The sequence below is a fragment of the Scardinius erythrophthalmus genome (genome assembly GCF_964197995.2).
Source record: "Scardinius erythrophthalmus genome assembly, chromosome: 21".
In the NCBI taxonomy this organism is placed as follows: Eukaryota; Metazoa; Chordata; class Actinopteri; order Cypriniformes; family Leuciscidae; genus Scardinius; species Scardinius erythrophthalmus.
The window spans coordinates 835478-849874 of NC_138241.1; the positions used below are offsets into that span (position 1 = coordinate 835478).

At 59.6% G+C, this 14397-nt stretch overlaps 1 protein-coding gene across 1 annotated transcript in view; it reads right to left on the reverse strand.

The window, feature by feature from the left end:
- Window positions 1–479: 479 nt before the first annotated feature.
- Window positions 480–14397, reverse strand: part of LOC308681658 (inactive phospholipase D5) — a gene marked incomplete at both ends in the record, with an annotated part of 45965 nt that continues 32047 nt past the window's right edge. Inside the window, 2 exons of the mRNA XM_081350739.1 lie at window positions 480–581; window positions 775–941. Coding sequence (XP_081206865.1) covers window positions 480–581; window positions 775–941 — 269 coding nt within the window. The remainder of the gene's footprint in view (window positions 582–774; window positions 942–14397) is intronic.

Here is a 14397-nt window from a genome sequence, read left to right on the forward strand (position 1 = left end):
AACACAAGATATAAAGAAAATACATGTTCACTGAAGGACAGTCCTGATGTTTTAATATACAAAGTACAAATAAGTCAACAGCTATTTTACCAGCATATATTTCAACATGCATTAAATCAACATGCATGTGAAAATTAGAATAAAGCTCTGATAATATTTGACTTTAAATGTATCGTACGTACTCTAAAACAGCTAAAAACAAGATGAAATATGAAAATCTGTAGAAAGATCTTGTAAACCTGCATTTAAAAATGTAATAATGTCAAATACAGTGCTGGATAATGCATAGTAGATTGTGTATGTTTGAAAGAGAGTCAGACTGATAAAACATTGTTTAATAGTTAAAGGTAGAAACGATTGTTAGATTAAAAGTCTCAGTGCAACACTTACGCAGAGGCAAACGTCTCAAAGCAAAGGCCCTGTTTCCACGTGGTATTAAGATGTGTGTGTGTGTGTGTCTTTCACAAGAACCTTCCCTTTCATTTCCTCTCTCCATCCATCACTCTCTCGGAGGCAGAGCACGGCAGACCCACGTCGAGTGACGGAGGACAGAGATAGCAGCTGTGGGTCTGATCGCATCGCTAACATCGGTGGAGAGAATGGGCAAACACATATTACCGTACAAAACATGATCAGATAGCATGAAATGCCTTGCTTTGCTGAATGCTGTTTGAACTCAAAGTGCAAAAGAAACAGCCGATATGCATTGACAAGTTTATGGTCTGTGTGTTTTCAGACGCTGGTGTTGTCTTTGAGTGTGTGTGTGCTGCATACTGGGATCTCGTCTGGATCCAGGGCTTTACTGTAGTGGGAGTGCCAGTCTCGCTCAAACACAGCTTTCATCCGCTCCACCACAGTGACGTTCCCGGTGAGAGGCTGCCGGATCACCACACCGACACCGGCGCTGAAGCCCATCTCCTTCCCCACCCAGTTTAAGTTCCCTAGGGCCCAGAAACATGCTTTAGGAGAAGAAGCCTTAAAGGGATACTTCACCTCTGGAAAGATGAATGTGTATTTAAAATGGGTCATTTGTGTAGAAGAAATTATTTTTATTATTATGCTTTCTAGACTGAGAAAAACCAGAAAATGTATTTTTGGCTCATGTGGATGAAAGACAACAACACCCAGAATGCACTTGCTTCGCTGCCCTACGAGGCCACTCCCAAGCCACGCCTACCAGTAAGAGCGCGCAGTTAAACAACAAGGCTTGGCTACTAGTGAGACCGAGTGAGACTCCGTGATGAGTCTGCCCGGGATTTCGAAATCGCCCAAAATGTCCGGGATTCGGCTTTTGCGTTCTACAGTCGCCATTCATCATGTTTACTGTGGCGAGCAGGACGAGGCTGAGGACCATGGGAGAACGGCATCATGTTTACTGTGGCGAGCAGGACGAGGCTGAGGGGCGCGGGAGAACGTTATCATGTTTACTGTGGCGAGCAGGACGAGGCTGAGGGCCGCGGGAGAACGTCATCATGTTTACTGTGGCGAGCAGGACGAGACTGAGGGCCGCGGGAGAACGTCATCATGTTTACTGTGGCGAGCAGGACGAGGCTGAGGGGCGCAGGAGAACGTCATCATGTTCACTGTGGCGAGCAGGACGAGGCTGAGGGCCGCGGGAGAACGTCATCATGTTTACTGTGGCGAGCAGGACGAGGCTGAGGGGCGCAGGAGAACGTCATCATGTTCACTGTGGCGAGCAGGACGAGACTGAGGGCCGCGGGAGAACGTCATCATGTTTACTGTGGCGAGCAGGACGAGGCTGAGGGGCGCGGGAGAACGTCATCATGTTTACTGTGGCGAGCAGGACGAGGCTGAGGGCCGCGGGAGAACGGCATCATGTTTACTGTGGCGAGCAGGACGAGGCTGAGGGCCGCGGGAGAACGTCATCATGTTTACTGTGGCGAGCAGGACGAGGCTGAGGGCCGCGGGAGAACGTCATCATGTTTACTGTGGCGAGCAGGACGAGGCTGAGGGCCGCGGGAGAACGTTATCATGTTGACTGTGGCGAGCAGGACGAGGCTGAGGGCCGCGGGAGAACGTCATCATGTTTACTGTGGCGAGCAGGACGAGGCTGAGGGCCGCGGGAGAACGGCATCATGTTTACTGTGGCGAGCAGGACGAGGCTGAGGGCCGCGGGAGAACGGCATCATGTTTACTGTGGCGAGCAGGACGAGGCTGAGGGGCGCGGGAGAACGTCATCATGTTTACTGTGGCGAGCAGGACGAGACTGAGGGCCGCGGGAGAACGTCATCATGTTTACTGTGGCGAGCAGGACGAGGCTGAGGGGCGCGGGAGAACGGCATCATGTTTACTGTGGCGAGCAGGACGAGGCTGAGGGGCGCGGGAGAACGGCATCATGTTTACTGTGGCGAGCAGGACGAGGCTGAGGCCCGCGGGAGAACGTCATCATGTTTACTGTGGCGAGCAGGACGAGGCTGAGGGCCGCGGGAGAACGTCATCATGTTTACTGTGGCGAGCAGGACGAGGCTGAGGGCCGCGGGAGAACGTCATCATGTTTACTGTGGCGAGCAGGACGAGGCTGAGGGGCGCGGGAGAACGGCATCATGTTTACTGTGGCGAGCAGGACGAGACTGAGGGCCGCGGGAGAACATCATCATGTTTACTGTGGCGAGCAGGACGAGACTGAGGGCCGCGGGAGAACGTCATCATGTTTACTGTGGCGAGCAGGACGAGACTGAGGGCCGCGGGAGAACGGCATCATGTTTACTGTGGCGAGCAGGACGAGGCTGAGGGGCGCGGGAGAACGGCATCATGTTTACTGTGGCGAGCAGGACGAGACTGAGGGCCGCGGGAGAACATCATCATGTTTACTGTGGCGAGCAGGACGAGGCTGAGGGCCGCGGGAGAACGTCATCATGTTTACTGTGGCGAGCAGGACGAGGCTGAGGGGCGCAGGAGAACGTCATCATGTTTACTGTGGCGAGCAGGACGAGACTGAGGGCCGCGGGAGAACGTCATCATGTTTACTGTGGCGAGCAGGACGAGGCTGAGGGCCGCGGGAGAACGTCATCATGTTTACTGTGGCGAGCAGGACGAGGCTGACGGGCGCGGGAGAACGTCATCATGTTTACTGTGGCGAGCAGGACGAGGCTGAGGGCCGCGGGAGAACGTTATCATGTTTACTGTGGCGAGCAGGACGAGGCTGAGGGCCGCGGGAGAACGTCATCATGTTTACTGTGGCGAGCAGGACGAGGCTGAGGCCCGCGGGAGAACGTTATCATGTTTACTGTGGCGAGCAGGACGAGGCTGAGGGCCGCGGGAGAACGGCATCATGTTTACTGTGGCGAGCAGGACGAGGCTGAGGGCCGCGGGAGAACGTCATCATGTTTACTGTGGCGAGCAGGACGAGACTGAGGGCCGCGGGAGAACGTCATCATGTTTACTGTGGCGAGCAGGACGAGGCTGAGGGCCGCGGGAGAACGTCATCATGTTTACTGTGGCGAGCAGGACGAGGCTGAGGGGCGCGGGAGAACGGCATCATGTTTACTGTGGCGAGCAGGACGAGACTGAGGGCCGCGGGAGAACGTCATCATGTTTACTGTGGCGAGCAGGACGAGGCTGAGGGCCGCGGGAGAACGTCATCATGTTTACTGTGGCGAGCAGGACGAGACTGAGGGCCGCGGGAGAACGTCATCATGTTTACTGTGGCGAGCAGGACGAGGCTGAGGGCCGCGGGAGAACGTCATCATGTTTACTGTGGCGAGCAGGACGAGACTGAGGGCCGCGGGAGAACGTCATCATGTTTACTGTGGCGAGCAGGACGAGGCTGAGGGGCGCGGGAGAACGTCATCATGTTTACTGTGGCGAGCAGGACGAGGCTGAGGGGCGCGGGAGAACGGCATCATGTTTACTGTGGCGAGCAGGACGAGGCTGAGGGGCGCGGGAGAACGTCATCATGTTCACTGTGGCGAGCAGGACGAGGCTGAGGGGCGCGGGAGAACGTCATCATGTTTACTGTGGCGAGCAGGACGAGGCTGAGGGCCGCGGGAGAACGTCATCATGTTCACTGTGGCGAGCAGGACGAGACTGAGGGCCGCGGGAGAACGTCATCATGTTTACTGTGGCGAGCAGGACGAGGCTGAGGGGCGTGGGAGAACGTCATCATGTTCACTGTGGCGAGCAGGACGAGGCTGAGGGCCGCGGGAGAACGTCATCATGTTTACTGTGGCGAGCAGGACGAGGCTGAGGGGCGCAGGAGAACGTCATCATGTTTACTGTGGCGAGCAGGACGAGACTGAGGGCCGCGGGAGAACGTCATCATGTTTACTGTGGCGAGCAGGACGAGGCTGAGGGCCGCGGGAGAACGTCATCATGTTTACTGTGGCGAGCAGGACGAGGCTGACGGGCGCGGGAGAACGTCATCATGTTTACTGTGGCGAGCAGGACGAGGCTGAGGGCCGCGGGAGAACGTTATCATGTTTACTGTGGCGAGCAGGACGAGGCTGAGGGCCGCGGGAGAACGTCATCATGTTTACTGTGGCGAGCAGGACGAGGCTGAGGCCCGCGGGAGAACGTTATCATGTTTACTGTGGCGAGCAGGACGAGGCTGAGGGCCGCGGGAGAACGTCATCATGTTTACTGTGGCGAGCAGGACGAGGCTGAGGGCCGCGGGAGAACGTCATCATGTTTACTGTGGCGAGCAGGACGAGACTGAGGGCCGCGGGAGAACGTCATCATGTTTACTGTGGCGAGCAGGACGAGGCTGAGGGCCGCGGGAGAACGTCATCATGTTTACTGTGGCGAGCAGGACGAGGCTGAGGGGCGCGGGAGAACGGCATCATGTTTACTGTGGCGAGCAGGACGAGACTGAGGGCCGCGGGAGAACGTCATCATGTTTACTGTGGCGAGCAGGACGAGGCTGAGGGGCGCGGGAGAACGGCATCATGTTTACTGTGGCGAGCAGGACGAGGCTGAGGGGCGCGGGAGAACGGCATCATGTTTACTGTGGCGAGCAGGACGAGGCTGAGGGCCGCGGGAGAACGTCATCATGTTTACTGTGGCGAGCAGGACGAGACTGAGGGCCGCGGGAGAACGGCATCATGTTTACTGTGGCGAGCAGGACGAGGCTGAGGGGCGCGGGAGAACGGCATCATGTTTACTGTGGCGAGCAGGACGAGACTGAGGGCCGCGGGAGAACATCATCATGTTTACTGTGGCGAGCAGGACGAGGCTGAGGGCCGCGGGAGAACGTCATCATGTTTACTGTGGCGAGCAGGACGAGGCTGAGGGGCGCAGGAGAACGTCATCATGTTTACTGTGGCGAGCAGGACGAGACTGAGGGCCGCGGGAGAACGTCATCATGTTTACTGTGGCGAGCAGGACGAGGCTGAGGGCCGCGGGAGAACGTCATCATGTTTACTGTGGCGAGCAGGACGAGGCTGACGGGCGCGGGAGAACGTCATCATGTTTACTGTGGCGAGCAGGACGAGGCTGAGGGCCGCGGGAGAACGTTATCATGTTTACTGTGGCGAGCAGGACGAGGCTGAGGGCCGCGGGAGAACGTCATCATGTTTACTGTGGCGAGCAGGACGAGGCTGAGGCCCGCGGGAGAACGTTATCATGTTTACTGTGGCGAGCAGGACGAGGCTGAGGGCCGCGGGAGAACGGCATCATGTTTACTGTGGCGAGCAGGACGAGGCTGAGGGCCGCGGGAGAACGTCATCATGTTTACTGTGGCGAGCAGGACGAGACTGAGGGCCGCGGGAGAACGTCATCATGTTTACTGTGGCGAGCAGGACGAGGCTGAGGGCCGCGGGAGAACGTCATCATGTTTACTGTGGCGAGCAGGACGAGGCTGAGGGGCGCGGGAGAACGGCATCATGTTTACTGTGGCGAGCAGGACGAGACTGAGGGCCGCGGGAGAACGTCATCATGTTTACTGTGGCGAGCAGGACGAGGCTGAGGGCCGCGGGAGAACGTCATCATGTTTACTGTGGCGAGCAGGACGAGACTGAGGGCCGCGGGAGAACGTCATCATGTTTACTGTGGCGAGCAGGACGAGGCTGAGGGCCGCGGGAGAACGTCATCATGTTTACTGTGGCGAGCAGGACGAGACTGAGGGCCGCGGGAGAACGTCATCATGTTTACTGTGGCGAGCAGGACGAGGCTGAGGGGCGCGGGAGAACGTCATCATGTTTACTGTGGCGAGCAGGACGAGGCTGAGGGGCGCGGGAGAACGTCATCATGTTCACTGTGGCGAGCAGGACGAGGCTGAGGGGCGCGGGAGAACGTCATCATGTTTACTGTGGCGAGCAGGACGAGGCTGAGGGCCGCGGGAGAACGTCATCATGTTCACTGTGGCGAGCAGGACGAGACTGAGGGCCGCGGGAGAACGTCATCATGTTTACTGTGGCGAGCAGGACGAGGCTGAGGGCCGCGGGAGAACGTCATCATGTTTACTGTGGCGAGCAGGACGAGGCTGAGGCCCGCGGGAGAACGTCATCATGTTTACTGTGGCGAGCAGGACGAGGCTGAGGGGCGTGGGAGAACGTCATCATGTTCACTGTGGCGAGCAGGACGAGGCTGAGGGCCGCGGGAGAACGTCATCATGTTTACTGTGGCGAGCAGGACGAGGCTGAGGGGCGCAGGAGAACGTCATCATGTTTACTGTGGCGAGCAGGACGAGACTGAGGGCCGCGGGAGAACGTCATCATGTTTACTGTGGCGAGCAGGACGAGGCTGAGGGCCGCGGGAGAACGTCATCATGTTTACTGTGGCGAGCAGGACGAGGCTGACGGGCGCGGGAGAACGTCATCATGTTTACTGTGGCGAGCAGGACGAGGCTGAGGGCCGCGGGAGAACGTTATCATGTTTACTGTGGCGAGCAGGACGAGGCTGAGGGCCGCGGGAGAACGTCATCATGTTTACTGTGGCGAGCAGGACGAGGCTGAGGCCCGCGGGAGAACGTTATCATGTTTACTGTGGCGAGCAGGACGAGGCTGAGGGCCGCGGGAGAACGGCATCATGTTTACTGTGGCGAGCAGGACGAGGCTGAGGGCCGCGGGAGAACGTCATCATGTTTACTGTGGCGAGCAGGACGAGACTGAGGGCCGCGGGAGAACGTCATCATGTTTACTGTGGCGAGCAGGACGAGGCTGAGGGCCGCGGGAGAACGTCATCATGTTTACTGTGGCGAGCAGGACGAGGCTGAGGGGCGCGGGAGAACGGCATCATGTTTACTGTGGCGAGCAGGACGAGACTGAGGGCCGCGGGAGAACGTCATCATGTTTACTGTGGCGAGCAGGACGAGGCTGAGGGCCGCGGGAGAACGTCATCATGTTTACTGTGGCGAGCAGGACGAGACTGAGGGCCGCGGGAGAACGTCATCATGTTTACTGTGGCGAGCAGGACGAGGCTGAGGGCCGCGGGAGAACGTCATCATGTTTACTGTGGCGAGCAGGACGAGACTGAGGGCCGCGGGAGAACGTCATCATGTTTACTGTGGCGAGCAGGACGAGGCTGAGGGGCGCGGGAGAACGTCATCATGTTTACTGTGGCGAGCAGGACGAGGCTGAGGGGCGCGGGAGAACGTCATCATGTTCACTGTGGCGAGCAGGACGAGGCTGAGGGGCGCGGGAGAACGTCATCATGTTTACTGTGGCGAGCAGGACGAGGCTGAGGGCCGCGGGAGAACGTCATCATGTTCACTGTGGCGAGCAGGACGAGACTGAGGGCCGCGGGAGAACGTCATCATGTTTACTGTGGCGAGCAGGACGAGGCTGAGGGCCGCGGGAGAACGTCATCATGTTTACTGTGGCGAGCAGGACGAGGCTGAGGCCCGCGGGAGAACGTCATCATGTTTACTGTGGCGAGCAGGACGAGGCTGAGGGGCGCGGGAGAACGTCATCATGTTCACTGTGGCGAGCAGGACGAGGCTGAGGGCCGCGGGAGAACGTCATCATGTTTACTGTGGCGAGCAGGACGAGGCTGAGGGGCGCGGGAGAACGGCATCATGTTTACTGTGGCGAGCAGGACGAGGCTGAGGGCCGCGGGAGAACGTCATCATGTTTACTGTGGCGAGCAGGACGAGACTGAGGGCCGCGGGAGAACGTCATCATGTTTACTGTGGCGAGCAGGACGAGGCTGAGGGCCGCGGGAGAACGTCATCATGTTTACTGTGGCGAGCAGGACGAGACTGAGGGCCGCGGGAGAACGTCATCATGTTTACTGTGGCGAGCAGGACGAGGCTGAGGGCCGCGGGAGAACGTCATCATGTTTACTGTGGCGAGCAGGACGAGGCTGAGGGCCGCGGGAGAACGTCATTGTGTTTACTGTGGCGAGCAGGACGAGGCTGAGGGCCGCGGGAGAACGTCATCATGTTTACTGTGGCGAGCAGGACGAGGCTGAGGGGCGCAGGAGAACGTCATCATGTTTACTGTGGCGAGCAGGACGAGGCTGAGGGCCGCGGGAGAACGTCATCATGTTTACTGTGGCGAGCAGGACGAGGCTGAGGGCCGCGGGAGAACGTCATCATGTTTACTGTGGCGAGCAGGACGAGGCTGACGGGCGCGGGAGAACGTCATCATGTTTACTGTGGCGAGCAGGACGAGGCTGAGGGCCGCGGGAGAACGGCATCATGTTTACTGTGGCGAGCAGGACGAGACTGAGGGCCGCGGGAGAACGGCATCATGTTTACTGTGGCGAGCAGGACGAGGCTGAGGGCCGCGGGAGAACGTCATCATGTTTACTGTGGCGAGCAGGACGAGACTGAGGGCCGCGGGAGAACGTCATCATGTTTACTGTGGCGAGCAGGACGAGGCTGAGGGCCGCGGGAGAACGTCATCATGTTTACTGTGGCGAGCAGGACGAGACTGAGGGCCGCGAGAGAACGTCATCATGTTTACTGTGGCGAGCAGGACGAGGCTGAGGGCCGCGGGAGAACGGCATCATGTTTACTGTGGCGAGCAGGACGAGGCTGAGGGCCACGGGAGAACGTCATCATGTTTACTGTGGCGAGCAGGACGAGGCTGAGGGCCGCGGGAGAACGTCATCATGTTTACTGTGGCGAGCAGGACGAGACTGAGGGCCGCGGGAGAACGTCATCATGTTTACTGTGGCGAGCAGGACGAGGCTGAGGGGCGCGGGAGAACGTCATCATGTTTACTGTGGCGAGCAGGACGAGGCTGAGGGGCGCGGGAGAACGTCATCATGTTTACTGTGGCGAGCAGGACGAGGCTGAGGGCCGCGGGAGAACGGCATCATGTTTACTGTGGCGAGCAGGACGAGGCTGAGGGCCGCGGGAGAACGGCATCATGTTTACTGTGGCGAGCAGGACGAGGCTGACGGCCGCGGGAGAACGTCATCATGTTTACTGTGGCGAGCAGGACGAGGCTGACGGCCGCGGGAGAACGTCATCATGTTTACTGTGGCGAGCAGGACGAGGCTGAGGGCCGCGGGAGAACGTCATCATGTTTACTGTGGCGAGCAGGACGAGGCTGAGGGCCGCGGGAGAACGTCATCATGTTTACTGTGGCGAGCAGGACGAGGCTGAGGGGCGCGGGAGAACGGCATCATGTTTACTGTGGCGAGCAGGACGAGACTGAGGGCCGCGGGAGAACGTCATCATGTTTACTGTGGCGAGCAGGACGAGGCTGAGGGCCGCGGGAGAACGTCATCATGTTTACTGTGGCGAGCAGGACGAGACTGAGGGCCGCGGGAGAACGTCATCATGTTTACTGTGGCGAGCAGGACGAGGCTGAGGGGCGCGGGAGAACGGCATCATGTTTACTGTGGCGAGCAGGACGAGACTGAGGGCCGCGGGAGAACGTCATCATGTTTACTGTGGCGAGCAGGACGAGGCTGAGGGCCGCGGGAGAACGTCATCATGTTTACTGTGGCGAACAGGACGAGACTGAGGGCCGCGGGAGAACGTCATCATGTTTACTGTGGCGAGCAGGACGAGGCTGAGGGCCGCGGGAGAACGTCATCATGTTTACTGTGGCGAGCAGGACGAGGCTGAGGGGCGCAGGAGAACGTCATCATGTTTACTGTGGCGAGCAGGACGAGGCTGAGGGGCGCGGGAGAACGTCATCATGTTCACTGTGGCGAGCAGGACGAGGCTGAGGGGCGCGGGAGAACGGCATCATGTTTACTGTGGCGAGCAGGACGAGGCTGAGGGCCGCGGGAGAACGGCATCATGTTTACTGTGGCGAGCAGGACGAGGCTGAGGGCCGCGGGAGAACGTCATCATGTTTACTGTGGCGAGCAGGACGAGGCTGAGGGCCGCGGGAGAACGGCATCATGTTTACTGTGGCGAGCAGGACGAGGCTGAGGGCCGCGGGAGAACGTCATCATGTTCACTGTGGCGAGCAGAACGAGGCTGAGGGGCGCGGGAGAACGTCATCATGTTCACTGTGGCGAGCAGGACGAGGCTGAGGGGCGCGGGAGAACGGCATCATGTTTACTGTGGCGAGCAGGACGAGGCTGAGGGCCGCGGGAGAACGTCATCATGTTTACTGTGGCGAGCAGGACGAGGCTGAGGGGCGCGGGAGAACGTCATCATGTTTACTGTGGCGAGCAGGACGAGACTGAGGGCCGCGGGAGAACGTCATCATGTTTACTGTGGCGAGCAGGACGAGGCTGAGGGCCGCGGGAGAACGGCATCATGTTTACTGTGGCGAGCAGGACGAGGCTGAGGGCCGCGGGAGAACGTCATCATGTTTACTGTGGCGAGCAGGACGAGGCTGAGGGGCGCGGGAGAACGTCATCATGTTTACTGTGGCGAGCAGGACGAGGCTGAGGGCCGCGGGAGAACGGCATCATGTTTACTGTGGCGAGCAGGACGAGGCTGAGGGCCGCGGGAGAACGTCATCATGTTTACTGTGGCGAGCAGGACGAGGCTGAGGGCCGCGGGAGAACGTTATCATGTTGACTGTGGCGAGCAGGACGAGGCTGAGGGGCGCGGGAGAACGGCATCATGTTTACTGTGGCGAGCAGGACGAGGCTGAGGGCCGCGGGAGAACGTTATCATGTTTACTGTGGCGAGCAGGACGAGGCTGAGGGCCGCGGGAGAACGTCATCATGTTTACTGTGGCGAGCAGGACGAGGCTGAGGGGCGCGGGAGAACGTCATCATGTTCACTGTGGCGAGCAGGACGAGGCTGAGGGCCGCGGGAGAACGGCATCATGTTTACTGTGGCGAGCAGGACGAGGCTGAGGGCCGCGGGAGAACGTCATCATGTTTACTGTGGCGAGCAGGACGAGGCTGAGGGGCGCGGGAGAACGTCATCATGTTCACTGTGGCGAGCAGGACGAGGCTGAGGGCCGCGGGAGAACGGCATCATGTTTACTGTGGCGAGCAGGACGAGGCTGAGGGGCGCGGGAGAACGGCATCATGTTTACTGTGGCGAGCAAGAGGAGGCTGAGGGGCGCGGGAGAACGTCATCATGTTCACTGTGGCGAGCAGGACGAGGCTGAGGGGCGCGGGAGAACGGCATCATGTTTACTGTGGCGAGCAGGACGAGGCTGAGGGCCGCGGGAGAACGGCATCATGTTTACTGTGGCGAGCAGGACGAGGCTGAGGCCCGCGGGAGAACGTCATCATGTTTACTGTGGCGAGCAGGACGAGGCTGAGGGGCGTGGGAGAACGTCATCATGTTCACTGTGGCGAGCAGGACGAGGCTGAGGGCCGCGGGAGAACGTCATCATGTTTACTGTGGCGAGCAGGACGAGGCTGAGGGGCGCAGGAGAACGTCATCATGTTTACTGTGGCGAGCAGGACGAGACTGAGGGCCGCGGGAGAACGTCATCATGTTTACTGTGGCGAGCAGGACGAGGCTGAGGGCCGCGGGAGAACGTCATCATGTTTACTGTGGCGAGCAGGACGAGGCTGACGGGCGCGGGAGAACGTCATCATGTTTACTGTGGCGAGCAGGACGAGGCTGAGGGCCGCGGGAGAACGTTATCATGTTTACTGTGGCGAGCAGGACGAGGCTGAGGGCCGCGGGAGAACGTCATCATGTTTACTGTGGCGAGCAGGACGAGGCTGAGGCCCGCGGGAGAACGTTATCATGTTTACTGTGGCGAGCAGGACGAGGCTGAGGGCCGCGGGAGAACGTCATCATGTTTACTGTGGCGAGCAGGACGAGGCTGAGGGCCGCGGGAGAACGTCATCATGTTTACTGTGGCGAGCAGGACGAGACTGAGGGCCGCGGGAGAACGTCATCATGTTTACTGTGGCGAGCAGGACGAGGCTGAGGGCCGCGGGAGAACGTCATCATGTTTACTGTGGCGAGCAGGACGAGGCTGAGGGGCGCGGGAGAACGGCATCATGTTTACTGTGGCGAGCAGGACGAGACTGAGGGCCGCGGGAGAACGTCATCATGTTTACTGTGGCGAGCAGGACGAGGCTGAGGGGCGCGGGAGAACGGCATCATGTTTACTGTGGCGAGCAGGACGAGGCTGAGGGGCGCGGGAGAACGGCATCATGTTTACTGTGGCGAGCAGGACGAGGCTGAGGGCCGCGGGAGAACGTCATCATGTTTACTGTGGCGAGCAGGACGAGACTGAGGGCCGCGGGAGAACGGCATCATGTTTACTGTGGCGAGCAGGACGAGGCTGAGGGGCGCGGGAGAACGGCATCATGTTTACTGTGGCGAGCAGGACGAGACTGAGGGCCGCGGGAGAACATCATCATGTTTACTGTGGCGAGCAGGACGAGGCTGAGGGCCGCGGGAGAACGTCATCATGTTTACTGTGGCGAGCAGGACGAGGCTGAGGGGCGCAGGAGAACGTCATCATGTTTACTGTGGCGAGCAGGACGAGACTGAGGGCCGCGGGAGAACGTCATCATGTTTACTGTGGCGAGCAGGACGAGGCTGAGGGCCGCGGGAGAACGTCATCATGTTTACTGTGGCGAGCAGGACGAGGCTGACGGGCGCGGGAGAACGTCATCATGTTTACTGTGGCGAGCAGGACGAGGCTGAGGGCCGCGGGAGAACGTTATCATGTTTACTGTGGCGAGCAGGACGAGGCTGAGGGCCGCGGGAGAACGTCATCATGTTTACTGTGGCGAGCAGGACGAGGCTGAGGCCCGCGGGAGAACGTTATCATGTTTACTGTGGCGAGCAGGACGAGGCTGAGGGCCGCGGGAGAACGGCATCATGTTTACTGTGGCGAGCAGGACGAGGCTGAGGGCCGCGGGAGAACGTCATCATGTTTACTGTGGCGAGCAGGACGAGACTGAGGGCCGCGGGAGAACGTCATCATGTTTACTGTGGCGAGCAGGACGAGGCTGAGGGCCGCGGGAGAACGTCATCATGTTTACTGTGGCGAGCAGGACGAGGCTGAGGGGCGCGGGAGAACGGCATCATGTTTACTGTGGCGAGCAGGACGAGACTGAGGGCCGCGGGAGAACGTCATCATGTTTACTGTGGCGAGCAGGACGAGGCTGAGGGCCGCGGGAGAACGTCATCATGTTTACTGTGGCGAGCAGGACGAGACTGAGGGCCGCGGGAGAACGTCATCATGTTTACTGTGGCGAGCAGGACGAGGCTGAGGGCCGCGGGAGAACGTCATCATGTTTACTGTGGCGAGCAGGACGAGACTGAGGGCCGCGGGAGAACGTCATCATGTTTACTGTGGCGAGCAGGACGAGGCTGAGGGGCGCGGGAGAACGTCATCATGTTTACTGTGGCGAGCAGGACGAGGCTGAGGGGCGCGGGAGAACGTCATCATGTTCACTGTGGCGAGCAGGACGAGGCTGAGGGGCGCGGGAGAACGTCATCATGTTTACTGTGGCGAGCAGGACGAGGCTGAGGGCCGCGGGAGAACGTCATCATGTTCACTGTGGCGAGCAGGACGAGACTGAGGGCCGCGGGAGAACGTCATCATGTTTACTGTGGCGAGCAGGACGAGGCTGAGGGCCGCGGGAGAACGTCATCATGTTTACTGTGGCGAGCAGGACGAGGCTGAGGCCCGCGGGAGAACGTCATCATGTTTACTGTGGCGAGCAGGACGAGGCTGAGGGGCGTGGGAGAACGTCATCATGTTCACTGTGGCGAGCAGGACGAGGCTGAGGGCCGCGGGAGAACGTCATCATGTTTACTGTGGCGAGCAGGACGAGGCTGAGGGGCGCAGGAGAACGTCATCATGTTTACTGTGGCGAGCAGGACGAGACTGAGGGCCGCGGGAGAACGTCATCATGTTTACTGTGGCGAGCAGGACGAGGCTGAGGGCCGCGGGAGAACGTCATCATGTTTACTGTGGCGAGCAGGACGAGGCTGACGGGCGCGGGAGAACGTCATCATGTTTACTGTGGCGAGCAGGACGAGGCTGAGGGCCGCGGGAGAACGTTATCATGTTTACTGTGGCGAGCAGGACGAGGCTGAGGGCCGCGGGAGAACGTCATCATGTTTACTGTGGCGAGCAGGACGAGGCT